This window comes from Microtus oregoni, unplaced genomic scaffold, assembly GCF_018167655.1.
Source record: "Microtus oregoni isolate MIOR12 unplaced genomic scaffold, Mior012 000025F_ref0000491, whole genome shotgun sequence".
In the NCBI taxonomy this organism is placed as follows: Eukaryota; Metazoa; Chordata; class Mammalia; order Rodentia; family Cricetidae; genus Microtus; species Microtus oregoni.
The window spans coordinates 16052226-16065869 of NW_024543084.1; the positions used below are offsets into that span (position 1 = coordinate 16052226).

Consider the following 13644-nt stretch of genomic DNA (forward strand, 5'->3'; position numbering starts at 1 on the left):
CCGTGATAAAACCCTTGAGAAGAGGACAGAGTCTACTCTGAAAGTTGTGCCTGACCAACATAGCACACCGTATCACTACATGCCAACATCCATGCACAACACATCACACACACACTACACAAATTCTATTTAAAAGGAAGGAAAGGACAAGTAGAGGACTGGGCTTGTAGTCAGTGGTAGAGCACTGCAGAGCTCAGGAAGCCTTGGCGGGGCTCCTGCTCCCACACCTTATAAACCAGGGGTGATAAATGTCCCAGTACTGAGAGATAGAGATAAGAGGGTCACAGGGCATGGTGGCACAACCCTTTAATCCCAGAGGCAGGAGAATCTCTCAGAATACAAAGCCAGTCTGGTCTACATAGCAAATTCCAGAACAATGAGAACTACATAAAGAGACCCTGTATCCAAAAAAAAAAAAAAAATCAAGTTCACAAAAAGTCCTCCTTGGCAACATGGCAGGTTCAAGACCAGCGTGGGATTCATGAGAACCTGTCTCAGGAAAATAAAAAACAGTAAAATAAATAGAATCCCCAGACTCCATGGCATTAGCTTGTGAAACCAGCCCTCCGTAGACTGAAGCAGGAGGAGCGTTTGAGGCCAACCTAGGCAGCATAGCAGAATCCAAAAAGAAGCCATGACAGAGTTGAGGCCAAGGAGGAACTGGGCAGGTGAATGGGCAGAGCAGGTGGTGATAAACGAGCTCTAACTGAATGACCTGAAAGTGAGGGGGGCGGGGCAAGAAGCTGCTGTGTTTGGTCTCAGTAACCTGGAATTGCTGTCAGTGGCTAAGGACTCCTGCCCCAACTGGGGCAGATCTCACACTGCATTCCTGATGCCTTCCTTCCCAGAGCCAAGGTAAAGGCTTTCTCTGGGCTGGAGCCCATTTTCTCTGAGTCTTTTAGCTCAGTCCAAGCCTGTCACAGTGAGTCATATGTGGTGCGTGCAAGCCAGTGATGGTGAATGAGGTGGACGGGTGGCACAGGGGCGAAGGGCCGCACTAACCCTGTTCGTTTCTCACTGGAACACAGGTTCGGGAGCAGCAGCAACACTGCGTCCTTTGGTACCCTTGCCAGTCAGAACGCCCCCACCTTTGGGTCCTTGTCCCAGCAGACCCCAGGCTTCGGGACCCAGAATAGTGGATTCTCTGGGTTTGGATCAGGCACAGGAGGTAAATGGCTATGTTCTTTTCTCCCTCAAAGAATAGGTGTTCTGGACACTCAGCTCAGTGTCTTAAAAACTGAAGTGGCTAAAAAATACAAAGTTCTTTAATTAGACTGGCAGCATTGTGCCATTACTGAATTTGTTTTCTCTCAGGATTTGAGAACTCCAGATAATGACAGCCTTACAAGGCTTTGGATTCAAAGACGGACATGGGAACCTTCATGTCTTGTATGTGTGTGCAGTGCTCTGCGTCTTCAGAGAGCAGAGGTCTATGCCCTGGGTTGTCCTCACACAGACGGAAGAGGCACATGCAGAACTCAGCAGAGTTGAGGTGGCTGCAGGGCTAATAGCGTGAAAGGAAAGGAGACAGATTGGTGTCGATAACAAATGACACAGCATGGCTGTGCACAGACACATACACCCTGCAGCCAGAGCTGGGGACCCTAAAACAGTGAAACAGCTCTTCTCCCAGGAGGCCGAGCTGAGTGTCCCCTCAGCCACTGTTTAGACAGGGTCGGGGGAAGGCTTGTCGTAGGACCAAACAGCTGCCCGACCTAGCTCAGTGTTGTAACCTCCTCCTCTCTTTTTCTAGCGTTCACCTTTGGATCATCTAACTCGTAAGTAGTTGTTTCCTGTCCTGAGTCTGAACCTAACTCCTGCTGGACCTGTGTGCTCTGCTGTTTGCTGTTTTCAGAGCTGGGCTGGAATGCCAGGTTGAGCAGCAGGTGTTGGGGGTTGGGGCTGTCGGTGGCTGGGGGTAATGGAAAGATGAGTGACCTTCCGGGAAGCGGGGCAGGGAAAGGCTTTCTCGTTTCCCTGGTAGTGTCCCCAGAGCGGACCACTGCCTCAGGCTCCAGGCCTGATCTAGGCTTGTCTGTTGGTCCTGTCTGCACTTCCTTCAAGCAGAGCAAGTGCAGCTGGAGCAGGGGCTGACTCTCCTGCACTTCCTGCAGATCTGTCCAGGGCTTTGGTGGCTGGAGAAGCTGAACCGGTGCCAGCATCCCTCCTGGATCCTGTGGGCCTCTGTGCACATCCCTCCCTCTGCAGAGCACACAGGAACAGACTGTCAGATGAACTTTCTCGTGAAAACGCACACCCAGGAAGAAACATCGGAGACCAAAGTGCATCAATCCCTAACTGTCTGTTTGTTCCTTTCAAATTTTACGTCGGGTTTATTTTTTTCCTCTGCTATTAAAGTGTTTGGACTGGTTCTGTACAGAATGTCTGTGTGTTTATTTAGGTCACAGAGAAGCCAAGGCAGCGAACTCTCCCCAGTGCTGTCCTGGGTGAGCCCTGCCCATGGGAAAAGCAACGTGTGGCCGACACCTTTCAGAGGCTCCACCTTAGTGTCTATGCCACAGGTCCTTTTGCTTCTGTCAGGCTCCTCTGAGGGCCACTGTGCCCTTGGGAAGAGGCCTAGAGACCCCTCCCACAGCGCGGGCAGTCACAGTCGTCCTGGAAGCAGCTCCTCTGCCCTGAGCCAGGCTGTCTCTGTATGCTTGTTACCAGGCTCTCCCGAGACCCACAGATCTCCAGATTCCTTTTCCCCTCCCTTTTCCTCCCCCCATAGGGTCTCACTCTGTATCCCTGGCTGGCCTCAAACTCACAGTGCCCATCAGTTTCTGGCTCCCAGTGCTGGGGTTGCAGGCTTTCTGGTTTGGGTGATGAGAGTCAGGAGCCAGTTTGTCGGCTAAGGAGGAAGACCGTGCGGTCCTGTGCCACGAATTAAAAGTGGAAGTCGAAGTCGATGAACCGAGGAGAATCAACTGAGGCAGCCTCAGAGGTGCCACGGTCCTCTCTTAGGCTCAGGACTGAGCGGCAGGACAGAGAACGGGTGGCAGAGGCTGCTTCGGGCAGGATCGGGTTCTGCAGGCACTTCCTGCTGTTGGGCTTCTCAGAGAGCCGAGGTGGAGCAGCACGGCCACTTGTATAGTCGGACAAGAGTTTCTGTGTAGTCCTGGCTGTCCTGGAACTCAGTGTAGACCAGGCTGGCCTTGAACTCACAGAGATCCACCTGCCTCTACCCCCTGAGTGCTGAGATTGAAGGCGTGTGCCATCACCACACAGCAGTTTTTTTTTTTTAAGAAGCAAGTACCCAAAGAAAGCTTAATCTTTTTTTTTTAAAATATTTATTTATTTATTATGTATACAATATTCTTTCTGCGTTATGCCTGCAGGCCAGAAGAGGGCACCAGACCTCATTACAGATGGTTGTGAGCCACCATGTGGTTGCTGGGAATTGAACTCAGGACCTTTGGAAGAGCAGGTAATGCTCTTAACCTCTGAGCCATCTCTCCAGCCCAAGAAAGCTTAATCTTAAACTTGTCTCTTATTGACAATTCCAGACAAATGCCATGAGTTCACCAAACAGCCACAGCAAGGGAGTTTCGACTGTCTTCCACACGTTACCGTCCATGGCTGTTGAAGGCAGGCCGGTGGGCCCGCGGTGGCTCTGACACATCAGAGCCTTAGCTTACAACAGTTTTGATTACAGGTTTAACAATTAACATTAACAATGCCCATCATCAAGCCCCTGCATGCTTGTTGGGGGCGCTGTTGATCAAGGGGCAGAGGTCATTACTTACCCCCCTAAACTGAGCATCTGTGGAACCAAACTCGAAGTCACACAAGATCCTGTCCCCCTGAGTTCTGGCTCTGTGCAAGTGCCCTCGGGTACCATTGCTTGGCCCAGCTGTCTGCTAGGGGGGCTCAGGACTGAGTTGTCTGCAGTCGTCCACATCCTTCCTGCAGTGCTAGTGACCTGACCTAGAAATGTCTGTGGAGGCGCAGAAGCAACAGCCGAGCCCTGGAACACACAGGGAAGGGCAGGGTAATGCTAAAGGGACTGCCGGCCCAGCTGTTCACTCATGCAGGAAAGGAGTCTCCCTAAGAAACCAACACCTGGCTTCTACCCCTAAGTAGCCAACTTCAGTCCTAACTTCAGTTCACAACTGGTAAAGCAAAATCGAACAGGACTGGGAGCTTAGGAGACCCACACACTGCCTTCTCTCTCCTTTTAAATCAGGGTCCATGAAGCACAGCTGTGTGAGGGGCAGCGACACCCTCCAGGGCCCAGGTGGCAGCCGTGGTCCATTGGGGGGGGGGGGGGAACCCGAACAGGACTGGGAGCTTAGGAGACCCACACACTGCCTTCTCTCTCCTTTTAAATCAGGGTCTATGAAGCACAGCTGTGTGAGGGGCAGCGACACCCTCCAGGGCCCAGGTGGCAGCCGTGGTCCATTGTGGGGGGGGGGGGGGGAGGATGGTTCCTGCAGCGTCTTCCGGACCAGGCAGGAACCACTGCACTCCTGGCCTGGCATCCTGGGCCTCAGGACACATGCAATGTTGAGTGGCTGATTTGACCCTGTTACCTACCACTGTAATCCACCCCAAAAAAGGAGCTCAGAGGGGCTCAGCCCCCAGCGGCACATTCCTCCTATGCCCCTGCACGGCAGTGAGTGGTGGGGTGTTATCTGCCCCAACACAGCTGATACGGCCGTATGGCGGGATGTCGCATGCCAACTCAATGGAGGATTAATGTGGAGAATTTGAGGTCAAGGGTTTAGACTGAACTGGTTTCTATTTAAGGAGCCCGTAGGGGAACAGAAGGGCAGAGGAATGGCTTGAGCGGCTGGGGGTCAACGGGATGACACGCCAGAGCAGAACAGGACGAGTGTCGGTTACATGGCCCCTGCTGGGAACTCTCCCCTTGGTCTTGAGAGTCTGGTGTGGCAGTAAGAAGCGTGTAGAGAGACACAAGCATATGGAGAGACAGCCTGCCTCGGGGCAGAGGGCCCCAGCTCCTCACAAGAGGCAGAGCCCCTACTTGGTGAAGCATGCACACAGTCTGTGGTCATAGACCGTGGAGAGCAGATAACAGCCCCCATGGGCACTGTACCTAGTCCTAGGTTGTGGCTCTGATGCCTGCTGGTTAGGAAAGGGTTGTTAGAACCCGGCAGGGGACACTGAGGCAGGTTCTTCTGGAGAGGACAGGAAGCCACTGAGCACACTAGTGGGGTCCATCCTTTATGTCCTCCTACTAAATAAGGACAGAGACTCAGAACTCCCCATCCGAGGCCAAGGCTGAGACAGGAAGGGGACACACAGCCAGTAGGACCAGAGTCACGCTGGCCACACCGTGACATCAGAGTATTACCAAACACCATATTTCCAGTGTGTCAAACCCCAGACCACAGTTCTTCCCCTCTGCCCTTGACCCAGGACAAAGCACTGCCATATTGTGTCCGGAAAGAGGGCAAAACTGTCTCTACAGAGGGCAGGCTTTGGTAGCGCCTGTCAAGGAGTTCACAGCCCACAGAGCAGAACATGCCAGGCCCTCAAAGGTAGTGCACCCGTAGGAAGAAGCATGCTACTAACATGGAGTCAGTAGTACAGACAAGAAAGGCCACCTGGCAAGCTTGTCAAGCCTACACCACCCAGAGATCAGGCCTGTCTGCTTAAACAGGCACAGGCTTGCTATGCATAGAACCCAGTGGAAGCAGCTGGCTCCGCAGCCTCAGCTCTCAAGCCCACCCTTCCTGTGCTGTCTCTGGCTTAGGTCTGGATTTTTCAGGGCTCCATGAAGGTCAATCACAGACCGTTTGGGCTGCAGCTGCCACTTCATCCCCTTCCCACTTATAAATAGAAGCCGTGCACACTGAAGCCCTGGCCGGAGATGCTCAACATTCTGTGCTAGGGGTTGGGACTGGAAGGCAGGGGCCCAGCTCCATCTCAGGTCTGTTCCAGTCCTGCTCCACTTTGTGGCCCTTAAGAGTCCAGGAACACAGAGGCATCTTGCATCCTGCCTTCTTCATGTGTTAGCCTTCCGTCTAGTTCGAAGGGACCCTGGATGTCCATGGCCCTCTTTCCAGGCCCTGTGGTCTAGCTCTCCCTTCCCTGTCCCTCCTCTTGCCTCATCCTGGGTGGCTCCAAAGGCTGGTTGACTTTGTCTGTCCCTCTCCCATCTCAGGCCCGCTCCATCAGGCACTGCTGATACCCCACACCCAATAGGTCTCAGTGTAGGAGCTTTCAGCCTCTTCCAAAAGCCCACCACTGCTTGGCATCTGTGGCTAACTAGTGGCTAGCTCCACCCTCTGCTCTCCAGGCAAGCTTTATTTGTCAGAACACAAAATAACATACAAAGGATATGGGCAGGTCTGATGTAGGTGGGTCTTCTTTCTATGTGTTGCTTTCATTGGTTAATTAATAAAGAAACTGCTTGGCCTGATAGGTCAGAACATAGGTAGGTGGGGAAGACAGAACAGAATGCTGGGAGGAAGAAGGCAGTGAGGCAGACGCCATGATTCTTTGACCTGAGATGGATGTAGGCTAGTTAGCCAGTAAGAGGCTAGAATTAATGAGCCAGGCAATGTTTAAAAGAATATAATTTGTGTGTTGTTATTTCGGGGCATAAACTAGCCAGGCGGCCAGGAGCCAGGCTGCAGGAATGGAACCTGCTGCTGCTTCTACACAGGTCATTGAAGCTTCCTGAATCCCAGTTTCATCGCTAATCAGAGGAGGCCCAGTCACACCTAAAAGAAATGAAGAGAGGGTGTGTAGCGCCGATTCCGTCGCTAACGGTGGCAGCATGTGCTGCCAGCCCGAGAGCAGGGCAGATCCCGACTCTGGTGCATTGCTATTCCTGTGTAGCCTGACGCTTGGACTCAGCATGTGCTACAGTCAAGTTGTTGTGAGATCTGAGTCACCGAACTGCAGAGTCAGCCACCCAGAGACAGTCTCACAGGGACCGTGCTTCAGCAGGGCTCTGTCGTCCATCCCTGGAGTATGAGGAGAAGTAAGAACGTGTGGTCACGTGGTCCATCTTGATTCTTTTTTTTCCCAAGACAGGGTTTCTCCATAGCTTTGTAGCCTGTTCTGAAACTAGACTAGGTTGGCCTCAAACTCAGAGATCCACCTGCCTCTGCCTCCCAAGTGCTGGGATTAAAGGCATCCACCCCTGCCCAGCTGGTCCATCTTGATCCAAAAGGGCTGGGGGCATGGCTCTGTTGAGAGGACCTTCCTAGCATGTATGAAGCCTGGGTTCCGCACGTAGCATGATGTACCAGGTCTTATAGCACAAACGCAAGGCAGGAGGACCAGAAGTACAAGATTATCCTTGGCTATACAGCAGCTTGAGGCTAGCCTGGGACACGTCAGACCCTGTCCTTACTGTGGAGCTCAGCCCTGTTGAGATGGTGTCCTCTATATGAAGGCACCTCCCTGACAGCTCTGCTTGCTTATAAAGGGTGGTTGGTACCCCAGTGACCATCTGGAAGGAGAAAGGGCCCCAGGTCTGCCTAACAGGTAGCTCAGGGCAGGAGAGTAACTTGCCCTTGTAATTGAAGCTAAAAGTTACTTAGTTTCCAATTGTATTCTTTTTATTAATTAATTTACTTTTATTTTATATGCATTGGTGTTTTCCATGGATGTCTGCTGTGAGCTGGCCTGTGGGTGCTGGGAATTGAACCCAGGTCCTCTGGAGGAGCAGCTAGTGCTCTTAACCACTGAGCCATCTCTCCAGTCCTCCAATTGATTTCTTAGAAGTGTTTGTTTTATCTTACTGCTGTACTGTCAAAAACAAATAGAACATTCTAAATAGAGAGGTTCAGCTGCCTGGGAACAGGAGACAGGACTTGGGGACCGTCACTAAGTTATGGATGCTGGAACACCGGCACCTGCTTTTCCCTAGGACTAGCCTTGAGAAGTAAGAGAGAGTGAAGAGCTCAATGACAGAGCAGCCCCTGTCTGCTCGTCATAACAGTGCTGTTTGCAGTGGGCCTTGAACCCAGTGACACCCCTGGTCACTGAGGCCACACCTCAGCTGTGAGTGGGAACCAAGCTTTCACCGGAGCCCCCAGATCTGAAGACGCAGGCCCTGTGACTGCACACAGCCCCACACAGCCCTTCACAAGCCAGAATCCTCAGGTGGAGCAGGTGCTCATGGGAAATGTCTGTGGAAAACTCTAGACCCCTGTGGCGACGCCAGGCTGTAGTACAACTTCTGGCAATACGCAGGCATCTAGGGAAGAGAACCCCTGGAGAGGGTTATGGCTCTGCAGTCTGGGGATGTCCAAGTGTTGGCAGTGGCCATCAGTCAGTATTGGCCTTGAGCCCAGTCTTCAGGGCCCTGTGGGTGTGTTGCTGTGCTGTAACATGAGGGTTAGTGGCTCCTGTGGTGGTACCATCGCATCCTTGGGCAAGTGTGCAATGCTGTGTCTTTTTTTTTTTTTCAATTCAAATTTTTCCCCTAAGCCCTGGTTATTTGGTTCTTTGAGTTTTTTTCCTCAATGTTTGGAAACCATCTCTTTCTTATTGGGTGCCTGGCCTTGGCCTCAGACCCTCAACCTTTCAAGTGCTGGGGTGATGGGAATGGTCTTTTGAGACCGGACTCTCCATGTAGCCCTGGCTGTCCTGGGAACTCTGCAGACCAGGCTGGCTGAGAATTCAGAGATTCGCCTGCCTCTGTCTCCCAAGTGCTGGGATTAAAAGCATGCACCACCATCACCCAGCTACCTAGGTTATTTCTAATTTGGCTTTCCTCTGGAAAATCTGCGAGATACTGAACCATAAACTACTTCTTAGTTGAGCTGAGCAGTGTTCACCCTTTTCCAGCAAGATGGATGGATGGGAGGCTGGTCTGCCCTCTTGCCTGAGAAAACGAAAATCTACTCCATTGTTAGGATAGTTGACCTCAGACATCAAACGAAGGTGGCCCTGGGACCCAAGAGGTAAAGGGGGTGACCTTGGGACCCAAGAAGGATAGGGGATGATCCTGGGACCCAAGAGAGAAAAGGGGATGACCTTGGAACCCAAGAGGAAAAGAGGATGACCCTGGGACCCAAGAGGAAAAGAGGATGACCCTGAGACCCAAGAGGGGAAGGGGTGACCCTGGGATCCAAGAGGGGAAGGGGTGACCCTGGGACCCAAGGAGGAAAGGGGGTGATCCTGGGACCCAAGAGGCAAAGGGGGTGATCCTGATACCCAAGAGGAGAAGGGTTGACCCTGGGACCCAAGAGGAAAAGGGGGTGGCCCTAGGACCCAAGAGGAAAAGGAAGGGAGCCCTGCAGTTGCCGAGGCTACAGCTCTGGAGAAGGTTCCAGACCACAGTTCTGGGAAGGGAACAGGTGGAGCCAAGCAGGCTGGCTGGGGGCATGAGCAGAGTCCTGGAGAGGACAGAGTCACACAGAACACGCTATCTGCAGAGCCCCACATGTGTGCAGCTAAGCGACTTGAGCAGCTGCTCTTCAGCTCCAGGGCAAGAACTGCGCTGTCTCCAGCCAGAGCCAGAGAGCTGGTAACTCCCTCCCGCAGAGTTCAGACTCGGGTTTGCTTTAGTGGCCGCACAGGGCCGTCTACATAGCGTGCTATTCAGTCTCAAAGAAGCTTCAAAGCAAGACACAAGTGAGTCAAATATTTCCATGTGAGGGCCCAGAACTGGGCTGGAAGCATGGTTTGATGGAGTGCCTGCCTGGTGGACCAAGACCTAGGTTCAGTCCCCAGCACCACGTAAACTTGGCATGATTGCACGCCTGTAATCCCAGCACTCAGGGATAGAAGTGGCTAAGGTCAGACTCAGCCACATAGTGAGAGAGTTCAAGGTTAGCCTCAGCAACATGAGACCCTGTTCAAAAAAGAAAGAAGAAAGAAAAAAAACTAAAAAATAAAGCAAATGAAAAAGTCCAGAACTAAATAAGAACGCTATGGGAATAAACAAAGTAAATCTCGCAATGTCTAGCGTCTGACCAGAAATTATACAGTGTGCAAAGCAGCAGAGAAATATTCTCTAAGGAGAAAACTGAAATAATTGTTATTACAGCTGAAATTCCTTGTTTGCAGGAATGGTTGAATCCAGCTTTTCCTCCAGGCCCGATGTGACAACAGGATCACAAGGCAAAATTGCCATAAAAGCCCACAGTACAGCTTCCTCCAAAGTGGCTGTGCAGTACCAATAGGGAGGCTTATGGCTAACCTCACAGAGCTCTCTTACAAGTTAGAAGGGGAGGCTGGATGTGGTGGCACGTGCCTATAGTCCCAGCTATTGTGAAGGCTGATGTAGAAGGGTCCAGGTTTGATGTCAGCCTGGATTATGTACCAAGCTTGAGGCTAGCCTGGGCTTAATGAGACCTTGTCTTAAAATAAAGCCTGGCAGGTTAGTGAGGGGCTGGGGTATGCACGACTCAGTATTAAGGTGCCTAGAGTACACGGGGTGCCGACTTCCATCCCTAGGACCACCAAAGAAGAAAGAAGGAGAGGGGGAAGGAGAGAGGAAGGAAGGGAGAGAAGGAAGGGAGGGAAGAAAGGAGGGAGGGAGGGAAGGGAGGGAGGGAGGGAGGGAGGAGAGAGGGAAGAAGGAAGGAAGGGAAGGAAAAGAAAATGAAAGCCATAAGAGGCAGAAACAAGAGCGGAATTTGATAAGCCAGAAAAGAACACCAGACAAAAGAGAATAACAATCAAATGCCTGAAACCTAGATCCGTGAGAAAAGCAATTGATAAATTCTAGCCACACTGGAGAAATGGACAAGGCAATGTGACTTATGAATTTCCTTATGGCAGAAATCCAGAAACTTGATAAAAAACACTTAAGTTTATAAAAAAAAAATACACAAACGAGAACTATTCCCTCAAGAGCTGAATCCTCAGTCACCTTAGACCTGCGAAGGAAATCGAATTTATCACCAAACACTCCCGGACAGAAAGGTCCAAGCCCAAATGGCTTCCCTGGCAGATTTAGTTAGATGTTAGGAAGAAATGAAGCCAATTATAGAGTCTTCCAGAAGACCAAAGACTCCACACAAGTGCTCAAGGCCAACGTGAAAGTTCTTCAGAGAATATTAGAAGTTGCCGGGCATGGTGGCACACTCCTAATCTCACTTGGAAAACCCAATATCGAAAGACTTCAATTCCTGCCAAACTGACCTACAGATTCTGGGCAATCCTAACAAGATTTTTTTTTTTTTGGAACGGTCTCTGTAGCCCTGGCTAGCCTAAAAGTCTATATTCACTTCAAGACTGGCCTTGAGCTCACAGAGCTCTACCTGCCTCTGCCTCCCGAGTGAGCCTCCACACCCCTATCAAGGTATTTAAAAAAAAAAAAAAGATTCCAAAATTGCTACAGAAATGCAAGGGACCTAAGACAGAGAAAAGTAATTTGAGGGAAAAAAAATCGAAGGCCTTGCTCTACTTGATTTGGAGACTTTCTGGAGCTACACCCCTGGACCGAGTGCATGGCTTTGGTGTCCAACAACGGTGAACACCAGACAGATGGACAGAGAATAGTGATCCACACAGACAGCCCAGCATGGTGGCGCATCCCTTTAATCCTAGCACTCAGGAGGCAGAGGCAGGTGGATCTCTGTGAGTTCAAGGCCAGCCTGGTCTACAAAGCATGTTCCAGGACAGGCGGGACTGTTACAGAAAGAAACCTTTTTTTTTTCTCCCAAGACAGGGTTTCTCTGTAGCTTTTGAGCCTGTCCTGGAACTAGCTCTGTTAGACCAGGCTGGCCTCGAACTTGCAGAGATCCACCTACCTCTGCCTCCTGAGTGCTGGGATTGAAGGTCTGCGCCACCACTGCCTGGCTAGAAACCGATTCTTGAAAAACCAAAAATAAAGCTGGAAGAAAGGATTCTGAATGTTTTTACCAGAAATAAATGACCCATATTGGAGGGCATGTATGTATATGTTCCACCTGAGTTAAACATGCTGTGAACATGCGTATGGGGCTCCATGTGGTCCCTGTGATGTTAACCATGATCACACTGTGGCCACGTGTATGGCTCCATGTGGTCCCTGTTATGTTAACCGCGACCACCAACTTGACAGGCTCTAGAACCACACACAAGTTCACAGCTGGGCATGTAGGTGAGGAAGTGTCTTGACTGTGTTAATGGAAGTGAGAAGAACTCACTGTGCCATCTCAATAGTTAACAAGGAGCTTTGCAGAAGCTTATCTGAAACAGTCTCAGAATGAACCAAGCCTCACTGCCCACCGAGGGGCCTGGAGAGATGGTACGGTGGTGAGGAGCACTTGTTCTTGCAGATGGCCAGGGTTTGGTTACCAGCACCACGAGGTGGCCTACAACCATCCATAACTAGTTCAGGAAATCCAAATGAACCCTCTTCTGACCTCCATGGGTACACTAAGAACACACATAGTGCACAGACATACCTGCACAAACACTTATAAAAATTTTGGAATCTTAAAAATTATAAGTGAGCAAACACAGTGATTGTGGCATAGTCTGGTGGTGAGGGATGATGTATACAGGCTTGTCAACAGGGACAGTGCCATGTAATGACTCAAAGGAGAGAAGTCAGCCCAAAACAGTGCATGCCATTGGGTTCATCCATATAAAAACCTAGAAAAGACAATAACACTGTAGCAGCAAGGCAGGGTTGTGGGTGCTGGGGGATGGTAGAGGCAGAGAAGGGCAGGAGGAAGGGCTGATGGCTAAAAGGAGTGTGTGTATGTGTGCATGTGTGTGCGTGCGTGTGTGTATGTGTGCATGTGTGTGCGTGTGTGTGTGTGTGTGTGTGTACAAGAGTGTAGTGCCCACAGAGGCCAGAAGATGGCATTGGAGCCCTTGGAGTTACAGGTGCTGGGAATGAAACTCTGATCCTCTACAAGAGTCACAGCACTCAACCACTGGGCCTTCTCTCCCGCCTCTGAGAAGCTGTTTTTTAAAAAGACCAACATAGCCTCCCTGCTACTCCAAGCAACTCTAATAAGATTAGTAAGATTCCAGATGATTAGGCCATGTCTGCCATTCCAGGTGGACCAGTGGGTTTGTCCATCTGTGTTTCTTCATGCAGTTCTGTGTGCCTGGGGTTCAGCATGGCAGGGTGAGGTGGTCCCCCAATGTGTTCTCTGGACCCTTGAGCCTGGACCTTACAGGGGATAAGCCTTCTCTTTGGGAATGTGTTCCCTGCATGAATGGTAAGGCGTCTCAAAGGCAGAATTAGCATTTCTAGGTTCTCAGGCCATGAGGCCATCAGCCTCTCACAGCCACAGCTCCAGTGGGACCCAGGTCTCATGAGGAAGGCTGGCATGCTGTGCAGCTCTCAGGTGTCAGGCAAGACTGCAGAGGGGCTTGGCACAGTCACTTACAGGAGCCAGACAACTGCTGGGCCTCACCTTCACAGGAAGTGGCAGGCTGTTTACAGGAAATCCCTCAGCCTACACCAAAGCCCTGGTTAACCACTTGGTCTGATAGATTGCAGTGAGAATCGGCCGCAAGGCTTAGGCACGTTGTCACCAGGCTGATAACCTCTGCCCAATACAGAATTCCCCAGTGACAGACACCTGGTCTCCCCCAGTGGAACCCTTTTTCAACTTTAACAGCCAGATTAGGGCCACTCAGGAAGCACCCTGCCACGGTCTGTAGGATCTCCATTTCCCTACCGCATCTCCATGATGAGCCAGATCCGATCAAAAGAGTCAGGGACCCCGGGTTTACAGCTGTAAACACGCGCCCCCAAAGGTATCA

The 13644-nt window shown here is 51.1% G+C and overlaps 1 protein-coding gene across 2 annotated transcripts in view; it reads left to right on the forward strand.

Moving 5' to 3' along the window:
* The window catches only part of Nup214 (nucleoporin 214), a 76967-nt gene extending 74590 nt beyond the window's left edge, over positions 1 to 2377 (forward strand). For both annotated transcript variants that reach the window (XM_041674541.1, XM_041674543.1), the window contains exons 34-36: positions 1029 to 1168; positions 1754 to 1778; positions 2115 to 2377. In XM_041674541.1, the coding sequence (XP_041530475.1) occupies positions 1029 to 1168; positions 1754 to 1778; positions 2115 to 2148 (199 nt within the window). In that variant the 3' untranslated portion in view covers positions 2149 to 2377. The remainder of the gene's footprint in view (positions 1 to 1028; positions 1169 to 1753; positions 1779 to 2114) is intronic.
* Positions 2378 to 13644: the final 11267 nt, after the last annotated feature.